This window comes from Anabrus simplex, chromosome 13, assembly GCF_040414725.1.
Source record: "Anabrus simplex isolate iqAnaSimp1 chromosome 13, ASM4041472v1, whole genome shotgun sequence".
NCBI lineage: Eukaryota > Metazoa > Arthropoda > Insecta > Orthoptera > Tettigoniidae > Anabrus > Anabrus simplex.
In genome coordinates, this window is record NC_090277.1 from 815,028 (window position 1) to 830,393 (window position 15,366).

Below are 15,366 nucleotides of genomic sequence, written 5' to 3' on the forward strand. Positions count from 1 at the left end.
CTCTGATTATTGTCTCGATGGGTTTCTTGTACACAAAGGACATCACAGCCATGTTCCTTACATAAATACTGCAAGAGTTCTTCTTTTACAAGGGACATTCCTTCGATGTTTATAGACATAATCGACAACTGTGGTCCTGAAAAGGACCTTTTTAAAATCATCTTTCAACACTTCTGGAATGGAAGAATTAGCCGGTAGATATGTGCACTCTCTACCGTTTCCAGAGAGCACCGTCAGTCACAGTCTATTTAATCAAAATGAACTGCACAATTTATTCTGTGGCTGCACACGTGGAGGTTTCTTCCGCGCTCCCCGTTACTACACTGATGTTACAAGTGAAAAAAAGCTAGCCTAAGGGCGAAATAAGGAACGAGACCACTCAATATTGAAGTAGAAGAGGAGGAAGTAATTTGCGGTGTGCGCTAGTGATGGGCTGCGAATGGACTCGCGAAGAATCGAGTCTGGGACCGTAAAACTCGAGATATTCGAGCACGGACACGAGCCGAGGACGCTGGCAGCGTTATCTGTGAGCTGTGTATGGAAACAACACGATGCATAATATTGTACGTAGGCCAAGGACAAGTATTGGTTCCGTTTCTCAATCGTGCCCAGTGATACAATGAACAAACTAATGTTGCGATGCTGTAATGAACATCACTTTAAAGAAGTGTGTACACAGTCACCCTCGTTAATCCCGAAGCATACATACAGTACCTTACGATATTGTAAGGCAGGACAAAATACCGTAGGTGGAAACAATATAATTATGTTATTCTTGGATCTTCTTCTTCTTCTTAATCTGTTTTCCCTCCAGGGTCGGTTTATCCTTCAGACTCAGTGAGGGATCCCACCTCTACTGCCTCAAGGGCAGTATCCTGGAGCTTCAGACTCTGGGTCGGGGGATACAACTGGGGAGGATGACCAGTACCTCACCCAGGCGGCCTCACCTGCTATGCTGAACAGGGGCCTTGTGAATTGATGAAAAGATTGGATGGGGCAGGCAAAGAAGAGGGAAGGAAGCGGCCGTGGCCTTAAGTTAGGTACCATCCCGGCATTAGCCTGGAGGAGAAGTGGAACCCACGGAAAACCACTTCCAGGATGGCTGAGGTGGGAGTGGAACCCACCTCTACTCAGTTGACCTCCCGAGGCTGAGTAGACCCTGTTCCAGCCCTCGTACCACTTTTCAAATTTCGTGGCAGAGCCGGGAATCGAACCCGGACCTCCGGGGATGGCAGCTACTCACGCTAACCACTACATAACAGAGGCGGACTGTTCTTGGATACCTCACCAAATGCCCGGAGCATTCCTTCAATCAATTGAACGTTGTAGACGTTGAACTAGTGTATGCGTTGTTCTACTGCACAAAAAGATATACAGCCGAAATTTACATTTTGCCATATTTACATGGATGTATAAGCCTACACAACAATTTATTGCAACGTAAACCAAGGAATGTGTGGACACAGGTGCTTATGTACCACAATATCACCGGTGGACAGTCCGGCTCAATAGCTAAATGGTTAGCGTGCTCGCCTTTGGTCATAGGGGTCCCGGGTTCGATACGCAGCAGGGTCGCGAATTTTAGCCATCATTCGTTAATTATGCTAGCACGGGGGCTGTGTGTGTGTGTGTGTGTGTTGTCTTCATCATAATTTCATCCTCATTACGAAGCGCAGCTCGCCCACGGGTTTCAAATCGAAAGACCCTACATCTGGCGAGCCGAACATGTCCTCGGACACTCCTATCACTAAAAGCAATACGCCATTTAATTTTACCGGCGCACAGTGTGAAATTTTAGAGAATAGGCAGGACAAAAATACATTTTCGACTAATCTATTTCTATTATAAAGGGCATTATTTTGCGCTCTTGACTTACTTTGGGTCCGCCTCTGTCGTGTTGTGGTTAGTGTGATTAGCTACCACCCCCGGAGGCGCGGTTCGATTTCCGGCTCTGCCACGAAATTTGAAAAGAGGTATGAGGTCTGGAACGGGGTTCACTCAGCCTTGGGAGGTCAACTGAGTAGAAATGGGTTCGATTCCAACCTCAGCCATCCTGGAAGTGGTTTTCCGTGGTTTTCCACTTCTCCTCCAGGCTAATGCCGGGATGCTACCTACTTAAGGCCACGGCCGCTTCCTTCCCTCTTCCTTTCCTATCCTTTCCAATCTTCGCATCACCCACCAAGACCCCTGTTCAGCATAGCAGGTGAGGCCGCCTGGGTGAGGTACTGGTCATCCTCCCAGTTGTATCCCCCGACCCAGAGTCTGAAGCTCCAGGATACTGCCCTTGAGGCAGTAGAGGTGGGATCCCTCGCTGATTCCGAGGGAAAAACCAACCCTGGAGGGTAAGCAGATTAAAAAGGAGAAGAAGAAGAAGAATTCCTTTGGCCAATACCTTAATTTTTCAACGTTTCGGATCCCTTCCATATTTTCTCCCCGATTGGTGTTATATACAGGACGACTGCCTAGTTGTACTTCCTCTTAAAACAACCATCACCACCACCACCACCCTGGAGGAAGTATGCAATACCTACAATGAATAGTAATTTTTTTGTTCCTAATCTTCACTCCGTATCTCAAGTTACCAAAGGCTAACCTAATGGGCGATATAAGGCAAAAATGCAAACTCATGTCCTCATCCCGAATTTGTGTAGCTCCTTTTACGAAGACCCCCATTGCAGGTGAGCTGCATGTTCCACTTCAACCACATAGTACTAGCCTTTCTTACATTCTAAAATTTGTGGCGGTACCGGGAAACGAACCCACGCCCCCAACGATGGCAGTTAACACCACTAACCGTTACGCTACAGAGGCGTTCTAATGAAAAAACTCAACTAAATATAGACAAAGGAGAAAAAGAACGGTATATCCTGGAAGACTACTGGCAAAAATGAGTGCAATGGGACTAGAAAAAAAGAGTGACTGAATGGGTGGCTATATTTCTAGAAAATAGAACTCGGAAAATTAGAGTAGGCGAAGCTTTATTTGACCCTGTAATAATTAAGAGGGGAATTCCTCAAGGCAGTATTATTGAACCTTTATTTTTTCTTATATATATATATCAATGATATGTGTAAAGAAATGGAATCAGAGATAAGGTTGCTTACAGATGATGTTATTCTGCAAAGAGTAATAAATAAATTACAAGATCGTGAGCGGCTGCAGGGTGACCTCGATAGTGTTGTGAGATGGACGGTGGGCAATAGTATAATGGTAAACGGGGTTAAAAGTCAGGTAGTGAGTTTCACAAATGGGAAAAGTCCTCTCAGTTTTAATTACTGCGTTGATGGGGTGAAAGTTCCTTTTGGCGATCATGGTAAGTATCTAGGTGTCATTATAAGAAAAGGCCTTCATTGGAGTAATCACATAAATATGGTTGTTAATAAAGAGTACAGATCTCTGCACATGGTTATGAGGGTATTTAGGGGTTGTAGTAAGGATGTAAAGGAGAGGGCATATAGGTCTCTGGTAAGACCCCAACTAGAGTACTGGTATGGTTCCAGTGTATGGGACCCTCACCAGGATTACCTGTTTCAAGAACTGGATAAAATCCAAAGAAAAGCAGCTCGATTTCTTCTGGGTGATTTCCGACAAAAGAGTAGCGTTACAAAAATGTTGCAAAGTTTGGGCTGGGAAGATTTGGGGGAAAGGAGACGAGCTGCTCGATTAAGTGGTATGTTCCGAGCTGTCAGAGAAGAGATGGCGTGGAAGGACATCAATAGACGAATAAGTTTGAGTGGTGTCTTTAAAAGTACGAAAGATCACAATATGAAGATAAAGTTGGAATTCAAGAGGACAAATTGGGGCAAATATTCGTTTATAAGAAGGGGAGTTCGGGATTGGAATAACTTACCAAGGGAAATTTTCAAAAAAAATTCCAATTTCTTTGCGATCATTTAAGAAAAGGCTAGGAAAACAACAGATAGGGAATCTGCCACCTGGGCGATTGACTGATTGAAGAATGTCATTGTGTGACAAACTAAACGAATGACTTTTCGAAAGAAATATGTTACGGTCTTACACTCGCGTGTTTCACGTTATGGTCACCTTAGCTGTTGTAATAGTACTTAATGACTGGAGTAGGTATTTATTCCGAGTGCTCGGCAACAGGTGGCAGTTACGGATCGTGACGTCACCGTGGAGCCTCAAGGACTTCGCACGGGTTACTCGGAGAGGCTCGGACTCGCCAGACTTGATTCTCGCGAGTCCAAGCGTCACTGGCGCACATCACTAGTGTACGCTTCTGTTTCCCATTTGTCTCCGTCTCCCGGTAAGTACTCACGCCATGTATTTTCCGTCCTGTGGTCTGAGTGTAATACTATCTGCGCAGTTTTTAGCGATAGATTTGTGTACCGGTACGGGTTTGAGGAGTAAGGAGGGAGCACTTCCGGTTCCGTTAGTACTGCCAACGGAATGGAAATGAAATCTGAATTGAATCGATAATATGTTCGATCGATATGAATTTTCTAAACCTTTGTTATTTTAAGCCAACAACTGTGTCACACACACATTATACAACATTTCTCGATGCGAATTGTATTCCTAGAGTGAATTCTATAGTTTGGCTTTGCTGTATAAATAACAACAGTACTAGTACGTAAAGTGTACGCCAGATGTCGCACAGCGATGCATAAGCGATTCATAGTTTGTGTTTCAAAGATTGCCAGTACGAATCTCGAAGATTGCCCAGGTCGACCGCTTCTGCACTAGGGTGTAAATCTATCGCTAAAAAGTGCGCAGATAGTAGTTCGTAAAATGTGGCCATGATTTTCACGCATAAACGCAAGTATAATACAGACTCTTTCAGAATTGCAGATATTACAATTCCGATCGTCCGGGTGCACAAGTATCTTGGTATATTTTTAGATAATAAACTGTCCTGGAAACCCCATTTTGAATACCTTTTAAAAGACTCAAAAATTTACTAATATATTGAAATTAACAATTCGACGAAAGTGGGGTGCTGATCCCGTAACGGCTTTATTACTTTATCGGCATACAATACGCTCGCACTTAGATTATGGATCCTTTTATTTTGATATCGCATCCTCCACTCTTATTCACAAGCTCAACGTTATTCAACATCGAGCACTCCGATTATGTAGCCTATAGGCGCTTTACCCTCTACCCCAACTAATGCGTTACTTGTTGAAACATGTGACATGCCTCTCCACTATCGCCGTTTGTATTTAGCTTCTAAATTTTTATTGCCCCGAATGGCGCTAGCTAGACATCCTATTCTACCCAAACTACAATTAATGGAGAAATATCGTCAACGTTCTCAACAGCAATCACGAACTCCAGCTTTGTTAGACGCATTCAACTTAACGCGACAATATCATACTGGCATTCAACAAAATGCTTCGCTTCCATACAATACAATGCCATACAATATTATGCACTACAAACCAAATATTGTAGTGTCTCAGCACATTTCCTTTAATAACAGCACAATGCAACTTTCTGAAATACCTCAACTAACACTTAAAATGGCAATAAACGATCTAAATCCTACTCTCACAATATATACAGACGGATCCAAACAACATGTAGGCACGGGAGCCGCATATTACATTCCGCAGTTACACGTCCGCGAGCAATACACACTTCCAAACTATGCCTCAATTTTTACTGCTGAGGCTTTCGCTATACGACAAGCTTTGATATACATAAAAAATAATCATATCTCCAAAGCGATCATTTTTACCGCTCCTTAAGTGTACTTCAAAGTTTAATGCCACACAAGTTCTATACTAATTGGTATATCTGCAATATTCGACGCCTTTTATTTGAACTCGATGAAAATGGTGCTGATATAACTCTAACATGGATAAAAGGTCATTCGAACAACGCAGGTAATGATCAGGCTGATAAAATGGCAAAAACAAGCTGCATACGGAACCGGAATCAATGCTTCTATAGCCCTTCCCTACACAGATTTCACGCCGTTTATTAAACTTGCTGTTCAACAAAAATGGCAGCACAATTGGACACAATCGGCGAAACTCAAAGGAAAACATTACTATCAGCTGCAACCAAGTATTGCTAGTCGCCCATGGTTTTCAATAACAAAATATTCACGCAGATATACCGGTATTACAACACTTATCAGATTACGCTTTAATCACGCTCTGACTCCGACTTATAAATTTAAATTAAAGTTAGTGGATTCACCCATGTGCCCATGTAATAATAGTATGGCCGACATTAATCACATATTCTTTCAATGTTCCCATTTCGCCCTACATAGAAAACGTTTTTTCCACACTTTACGCTCGCAAAACGTACAAGTACCCACAACAGTCACTCGCCTCGTTCAACAGCCTGTACCTTCACTTGTTCTTGCTATTCAAGAATTTTTGGATAATTGTAACATTAAACTCTAACTTCTTTCGACTAGAGAGTCTTATGAGCTTCTTAACTCGCATCTTCCTCTACATAAGTGCAACTCAATCTCTTTGCTGTAACCTATGAAGACGTCACGTTCTCGACCTGTAACCCTAGTGTTTCTTGAGTGTTACTACAAGTGTTGATCAACTCTATCAGTCATAAGTAAAACTCAGTATATATTTCTATTGAAGATTTGTGATAAAATAAGTGTTGCGACTGGGTAATGGCTTTTTAGCAGCGCCCAAGAAAATCCCCAGAAGAAGAAAGTAGTTCGTCTTGGTTGTCCCATATGACTTACGACTTCTATCCATGTACAGTAGTTAGTTGGAGATAAGTGAATTATACCGGATTATACCGAGGAACAACGCACTGGTTATAACATTGTGAGTAGTGCTATTAGCTATTACTGGTTTTGCTTTTGAAGTGGTTGACTTGCCATTTAATGTTCGTATTCATTTGTTTTCTATTGTGCAACTCCGACATATTGCGACAGATTGTGTAGGTTTGGTCTGTGGATTGTGCTGTTTCGCTTAAGATTTTCTTAGTCTGGTAATTGCAGTTATTTACGTTTTACACTGTGTCTAAACCTTTGAACATATTGCTAATAAATTTGGAGTCTCAGTCTGCTACTCCTCCATAAGGAACCTAATAGCGTACGGTACGTAAAAGAAAATAAGGATAGCTTTATTGTTCACTTCGGATTTAAACACACCAAAAACAGGCGCAGGTGATTCTTTTTTACAGCCTACTGTAGGCTGATTACATTAAATATTACCCACCTACCGGTACCGTTCTTAGTGAGATTACATGCAAGTACCGAATTGACTCTGAATAGCCTGCTCATACCCAGTTGTATACATGCTGTTCCAACAAAAATTCAGAACTGGTTCTGAACTGTGAGTTCCGAATTAATGTTGTTCTAAGTACATTTAGAACCATTTCGGAGCCAATTCCAGCAGTTGTCATTCAATACCAGGGGCTGCGTTTCCTATACATGCAGATATAATTCAACCAGTTAGTGATGTGACTACATACAGTACTTCTCACCTGAATAGAGAGGTCTTCCATCATCCGTCATTAAAGGTTTTTTTAACAATTCGTAGATGGTGTTGATACAGTTCACAATTGCCATTTGCTAGTTCCAGCAAACCATTATTAACAATCAATTCTAGAAGCATTCTGATTCGCATATGCTCATTAAGATAATTTTGAAGGAATTTCATACCCAGTTCAGAACTGTTCGAACGAAGTAGTTTATAGCCAGTTTGGAACTGTTTTTTGTAACGAAGGATCTCATAACGAGTTCGAAAGTAGTTTATATCCAGTTCAGGAGTATTATAGCCAGTTTGGAATGGTTTGTTGTAACAAAGGATTTCATAACCAGTTTGGAACTGTTTCTTGTTCTTTCTTTGCTAGTGGCTTTACGTTGCACCGACACAGATAGGTCTTATGGTGACAATGGGATAGGACAGGATTAGGAGTTGGAAGGAAGTGGCCATGGCCTTAATTAAGGTACAGCCCCAGCATTTGCCTGGTCTGTAAATGAAAAACCACGTAAAACCATCTTCAGGGCTGCCGACAGTGAGATTCGAATTCACTATATTACGGATGCAAGCTCACAGCCACACGCCCCTAACTGCATGGCAGACATACAGTGTATATTGTAACGTAATCAATAATGGTTTTAACGTTTTGTATAAAGTTACCAGTGAGTACCTTGCTATCCTCCTTACCAAATAATTTGTTTCATCAATAAGAAATCTGGCTAAGCTGCTACTGAATTCAACCTATTGTGTGGTAGCTCTTAAAGGCCGTGCTGGCCCAGGTGAGGATTGTGTGATGAGAGAACAACTATGCTTATTAAAATACATAAGGCACAGGGTTTACACACAGTTGTCATTAATAGCCAGGATGATTTACATAATTATTAAGTGTGATGAATAAGAATGGGCTCTCCATTTACTATCCGAATGTTTGTGGATTGAAAACAAAACTGAATGAACTATATCAGAATATACCTAATAGTGACTTCAAATGTATATTGTAACTGAATCACCTCTGGACTCTAGTCTAAAGACAGTGAGGTTTATATGGTACAGTACAGAATTTTCATAGCCTATAGAGCTAGCAGAGGGACAGGGACAGTGGTTAGGAGCAGATCATTTGGCCTGCAAGTTGAGCAAGAAATGAATAGTTTTGAAGGTTTGGTTGTAGAATTTATCTTTTTTTTAATTACTATTGGTCTTACTTCATACTGACACAGATAGGATCTATGGTAATGACGGGATAGGAAAGGGCTAGGAGTGGGTATGAAGTGGCCATGGCAGCCCTAAAGACAGTTTCCTGTGATTTTCCATTTGTACACCAGGCAAATGCTGAGGCTGTACCTTACTCAAGGCTAAGGTCACTTCCTTCCCACTCTTAGCCATAACGCCTTAAGTCCTGTCTGTGCCAATGTGATGTAAAACAAACTGTAAATAAAAAAGTCATTTTAGGTAGCCTATAGGGGACAAGATATAACGAACAAATTAGAGTACATCTACAGCATAGCACAGGATAGGATTGTATGGGATATATATCAAACCAACCATTAGAATCCCAGTGTAGTGGGTGATACATATGTTCCATAGTCATAGGCTTTTCACAAGGGGTGTGCAAATTAAGCCCAATCTGTGGGTTTGGGATGTTCTTTCAGTGAAATTGTTTACCCCTGGGGTTCAGTTTCCACATAAAACTGCAGGTCCTGTGCACATTATCAAGAGTCACCTCAAACTACAGGTTTGACTACAAGACAGCAATAATAGTGTTGGTTGCTCATGTTTCAGTGCAAGGTCGGTGGAAGTAATCTACATCCCATAACGATCTATACCATCTCACACTATATAAAATGGACTTGGAAGTAAAAATTAAAGAGGAACCAATCTGCTTTGAGGAAACATCAAATACTTTATGCGTAAGTATCATTCCAGATAACTTAATAGTGATTGATTACAATTAAACCCTTAGCTGTTGTTTGAGTTTGATGGTTACATAATTCTACTTTTATCTGTTGATCAGGAAATATGTGAGTATCTTGCTGTCTATTCTTAAGGCATATATATGTTTGTATACAGATCTCAAATTGACTAGATATTTTTTTAATTATTACATAAATGCAGAATTTACAAGTATGAAACTATTATTTTGCACAGCATGTCGGAAAGCTGAATTCATTCATTAGGTTTTGAGGGGGAAGTGGGTTTCTCTTCATGTCCCTTTGCTTTGTAACTCTTGTCAGGAATAATGGCAGTCTGAGTGGCTCAGGCTGTGGAGGGCTTGCCTTGCTTTCAAGTTGTCATATTAAATCCTTTATCACTATGATGATATTAAAGGTGCACAAATACATCAGCCTCTTGCAGGAACAATTTCTGTCATCTTAGTGTTTTGAAATCCATAAAGCTAAATTGCATGACATGAAATCAATAATGATAACTTATAGGTTACAAATTTCATTATTGTCTGTATTGACAATTGATCACTATCAAAGGGTAAATAGTGATAACATTATATTAATATTATTAAAGATAGAGATGCCTCCGCTCCCTCTTGGCAGCCAGTCTGGTGTTGGTGTCAGTGCTGAGTGCACATAAATTACTAGGAGCATGGGGTATTCACTTCCCACCGAATTACAACAATACATCATTATATCTGATGGAAAGTCCATTTGTTTTGGTTGTGAATGTCCCTTTCAAAGCTATATATAAACTTTTTACCATATGAGTTGGCCATGTGGTTAGGGGTGCACAGCCGTGAGCTTGCGTGTGGGAGATAGTGGGTTCGAACCCCACTGTCGGCAGCCCTCAAGATGGTTTTCCGTGGTTTCTCATTTTCACACCAGGCAAATACTGGGGCTGTACGTTAATTAAGGCCACAGCTGCTTTCTTCCCAGTCCTAGGCCTTTCCTATTCTATCCTTGCCATAAGACATATCTGTGTCCATGTGACATAAAGCAAGTGTTATGAAGAAATAAAAAATATATATATAAATTGTTACTCATGTATTTTATTCAACAAAGCATAATTTGTAGATCAAATGGGTCCACTATACAGAAAATGAATATCAGCTCCAAGATCAAGACTACATGGTTATTATAAGGCCATTGGCCTAGTCCAACACGTCTCACAACAGTTTTAATGACCCCCTCAGTATCCCCTGACCTGTTGTAAGAGACAACTAAAAGGGGCCCAAGGGGCTGTCAACTTGGGAGCGTGGGTTGGCGACCACGGGGCCCTTAGCTGAATCTGGCATTGCTTCCACTTTCTTGTGCCAGGCACCTCACTTTCATCTATCCTGTCCAATCTCCCTTGGTCAACTCTTGTTCTTTTCCAACCCCAATGGTATTAGAACATTCGAGGCCTAGGGAGTCTTTCATTTTCACACCCTTCATGGCCCTTGCCTTTCTTCATCCGTTACTTCATTTTTCGAAGTGACGAATCCCTTTTTATTTCTTCCTTTTTCTCTATCTACACCCTGTAGGTGGGGGATGCAGATGAAGAATACACCCACGGTATCTTTTGCCTGTTGTGAGGGGCGACCAAGGGATGATTGTACTAGAACCATGAAACTACTTTTGATTAGTACCATGACACGGGGAGCACCATGGGTTGCCTGTACTTGCGAGTAGTACCACTATATTAGGTACAAAATAGGTTTGTGATTAGTAGCAGCAGAGAGAGGGACACTGTGGGTTTCCAGATACTGTGGTGTGACCAACACCACGGGTCTGGGCATCGCCTGTGACTAGTACCACTATATAGTGTAAGTGGCACCGTGGGTCTGAGTTGCTTGTGCTTAGCACCCACTATGTGAGGAAAACTATGGGAATACTGGCGCTCGTGATTAGTACACGTAGGTGAGGAACACCATCGGTTAGCGTTGCCTATGTGTGGCGCCATTATGTGAGAAACACCATAGGTCTGCATTATCTGTTTGTCATCCAACACTTGTGAGTAGTACTATTATGTGTGGAACATTGTGAGTGTACGCTACTTTTGATTAGTACCCTAACAAGACAAATACCATTGTTCTCCTTTACTAGCGATAAGTACCATTATATGGGGCTGCTGACCTGTATTTTGGACCCCTTTAGACAACAAGCATCCTTGATTCAGAATTTAGCTTTAGAAATGGTCTCTTGGTCAGTAATAATATTTTTTATGGTAGTTTTCGGGTAGGATCCACTGATTGTCTTAAATTCATATCAATCCATTCATTTTTCATGCCATTTTTTATTTTGGTCAGTGGATGATTTAAAACATTTAATTTGTCATTTCATTTCTTACCATCAGGGGCCAATTACCTAGATGTTAGGCCCCTTAAAACAACAAGCATCATCATCACAGTTCTAATGTGTTATTTTAGTTTCAGTTTTAAATGTGTAGTCAGACATTTTATCACTGTGTAGATTTAGGTTTTACTTAAGACATACCAATATGCCATTTTTTATTGGTGGTTATATGTGTGCATGTATTTAGGTTTTACTTAAGACATACCAATATGCAATTTTTTTATTGGTGGTTATATGTATGCATGTATTTCCAATTTGATTAGGGCTGAAGATGACCTAATGTAGCAAAGTTGAAACAAGTACCAATTATATAATATTAATCTAATGGTATTGAATAGGTGGTGGACCTTTCTATACCCTTTGATAATGACAACAACTTGACAGTGAATTTTTTTTCCAGAAACCATGACGTGCTATATTGTAAATGTAATATTGCTAATAGTTTAATATTGTAATAATGTTATATTGGCAGGTGATGGAAAACATGACAGGTCTTTTTTACTATTTAATTTAGTACATGAAATGGATACCATGTGTTGATATACCAGTGGTATTTACAGAGTTGGGTATTACAGTGCAGTGATATTATTTTTGAATCATACAGAAGATGGATATGGTGAAGCTTGAAATGCTGGGAGTTTTGATGTGATGTTTACTTATGAGATAGGCGAAGTGACTACCATAGAGTAGGATATTCCCTTGCAAAGAGGGTTCATTCTTTCATGATGTGGTATGACATTTGTCTTGTTTTCTTTGGGCTGTCACACACTGGTGAAGTAATTATGTTTATTCTGTGAAGGAGTGATCTAAAGCAGCCTTGATTTATAAAGAATTGCATGTGGACGCAATTAGGCACGAAATATACAGAATGTCTGTGGGAGATACTTGGAATGAGTAGTTTAGTGTGGGAAGCATTCTGTGGGTTGTTATATGTTTCAGTCCAGATTTGGTGTAATATTTTTTCAGTAAAAGCCTCCATGGTTCAGGCAGCAGCATGCTGGCCTCTCATAGCTGGGTTCTGTGGTACAAATCGCAGTCAATCCATGTAAGATTTTGAGATTTTTTTTTTGGACAACCTCTTCTCTCAGTACTCTAGCCTTTCCTGTAATCATTCACTCCAATATCATTTCATTTCATCTGTCAGTCATTAATAATTGCCCCAGAGGAGGGCAACAGGCTTTGGCAGCCAGCACAGTTCCTATCCTCGCCGCTAGATTCCAGCATCATTCATTTTGTTCATGAACCAGTTGAAGGACTGGCAACAGGCTATGGATTTTTATTGTTTCAGTAACTTCCTACATCTTATCATTGGTATTGTGCTATAAGAAATAATGTGCAGGTAGCTGGGTGCAGTTTTGGCTTTGCGGTCTGCTCTTTCATTCCCCCAAAGTTTCTTTTGCCATTTGAGCCAGTGAATGTTATTGAGGTTATTTATGTGAATGGTTTTATTTCTGATTGCAAGAGCAAGCAGATGCATTCTGTGTCTGTTTGAGATGACAGTTAAGGCTGCTTGGGAGTCTACAGGGATAGTGGGAGCGGTCACTTGATTTTTTGTCTTGAATCTAATCTATAGCAATCAAGAGATGGAGGGATAAGCATTGGAAATGAATAAACAATTGTCGAATCAACTCATAAAGACAGAGAGGGAGACAGGGGAACACATGATAGGAGAGTTTATCTATCCCAGTTCTTCTACATCCATGTCTTCTCAGTCCCCGACGAGTTCTCCTTCCCAGCTTCAGCGTGAAGGAGGGCATCTTGACAGATCTTCAGTTTTAAAGCAGGAAGCAAGATAAATAGGCAGAAAAGATAAGATAAAAATAAAATAGAGGAGGTAGAAGTTTTAGAAACACAGGACAAACACAAAAGCTGAAATAGTAATTGGAGAGGAACAAACAAGTATCACATGAAAACGAAGTCATAATAGGATGAACATAATGAGAGTCCAGTGTGGGAAGAGGGTGCAACACAAAGAGGAGATGAAAATGAACACAAAAACACAAAAGGATGACAACAATTTCCACATTTTCATACACTGCCACGGGCTTTTCCTTGTCAACCCCGATTCTACATCCCTCCCTTTTTGGCCCCAACAGGCTGGTTTGTGCTTCTCACCTTGATAAGGAGGGCAGACATCAGCACTCATCGGGGCTATGATGTTATCCCTAACTGCTTCTGTGTGTGAGCAATATATTTAGAGTCAGTATAAGGCAGGTCAAGCAAAACAGAGCCCATCAAAACATAAGAAATTCATCACATGATAAACATGAAAAGCAAGAAAACTCACTAGTACAAGGAACATCATGTAACAGACATACCTTTTGAAGCTAACCAAACTCAAGAAATACCTAACTGAAGTGATGGTAAATAAAGGCCCATTCTCTGGAGTATAAAGAGGGTGTAAACATGAATATAAAATGAATTGTAAGAAGTTCTGTACCTTTGTGTGAATGTAAGATTTGAAATCAGCCATTACCATTAACAATAGATTTTATAAATTAAAATAACTTGAATAGTACATTTGAAATGGTGAAATATGACATGATGCATGATAAGTTGATAAGTATGATGAAAATAATGAATTTCCTTTAAATAAAGATAATGATTAGGGATCCCTTGATAAAATATAGTTTAAGACAGTTTTATTTTAACATAATTCACAACTCATGGTTAGAATCTGATGAATATTAAAATGGAGAATCCTTAATGAGCTCCCAAATCGCTGAAATCAAGAATAAGGAACAAATAAATAGAAATGTTATTTAGTAGAAAAATATTTTTAATTGAATAATATAACAAAGAGAAGCTCACAATATATAATTCCTGAAAAAAAACTTCCAACATTTCACACAACTAAGGAAATAAATTTATGCCCACCGTCACAGACACATCAATCCGTATTAACGGTCTATTTCCAGTAAACAAAAGGCAATCTACACACATAAACTCAAGAAGATAGTATACAATAACAGTGGGAAGACAGATACATATTAAATACAACTCCCAAAGAAAAGAAGGGCGGACATGATAAGGAGAAGCATAAGCTGAATGCAAGAAAATCATAAGAACGTAGTGTTATTGGAGATTCAGAATGACTGAAGAGCATTACATGGAATTTACTAACTTAATATATATAATTTCATTACTTAAGCTGGCACAGGGAATCAGTTCACTAGGGACAGAAGTGGGCACATGGTAAGAACTTACCTCATGCATGAAATAAAAGGAATGTAACCTTTATAGTACATTTCCAGAACTAATTGGTTAATTAAAGCTTTCTGTTTTATTTTCATAACAATTCTTGTAGTTTTATACTATTTTAAATACAAATGTAGGGAATTCTACATCGTTTAATGAGTATCATGAACATCTCTTTCATGGGTGTCTCTTCTATGCATCTGCCCATTTGAGATAGGTATTAGCTTTCTAGTGTCTGCAGAGATAATAAAGACCACGCTTCCTTTGTGGAATTTTCATTTCGTCCTTTCCATCTGGCATGTGGTAGATGTCTCACAAGAATCCTCTGCATAGTACTGTTGTACTGCTTTAATATAAGATACTCAGAACATGTTAATGCCCTTAAATACAATAGATTTTTGGCTGTGGGACAGCATATGCATGACTATAATCACAAATTCACGGACTAAAAACGA

General features: G+C 40.0%; 1 protein-coding gene across 1 annotated transcript in view; it reads left to right on the forward strand.

Moving 5' to 3' along the window:
• The first annotated feature begins 6,873 nt into the window (after positions 1-6,873).
• Positions 6,874-15,366, forward strand: part of LOC137502936 (uncharacterized) — a 233,703-nt gene continuing 225,210 nt past the window's right edge. Inside the window, exons 1-2 of the mRNA XM_068230150.1 lie at positions 6,874-6,936; positions 9,213-9,340. Coding sequence (XP_068086251.1) covers positions 9,275-9,340 — 66 coding nt within the window. The 5' untranslated portion in view covers positions 6,874-6,936; positions 9,213-9,274. The remainder of the gene's footprint in view (positions 6,937-9,212; positions 9,341-15,366) is intronic.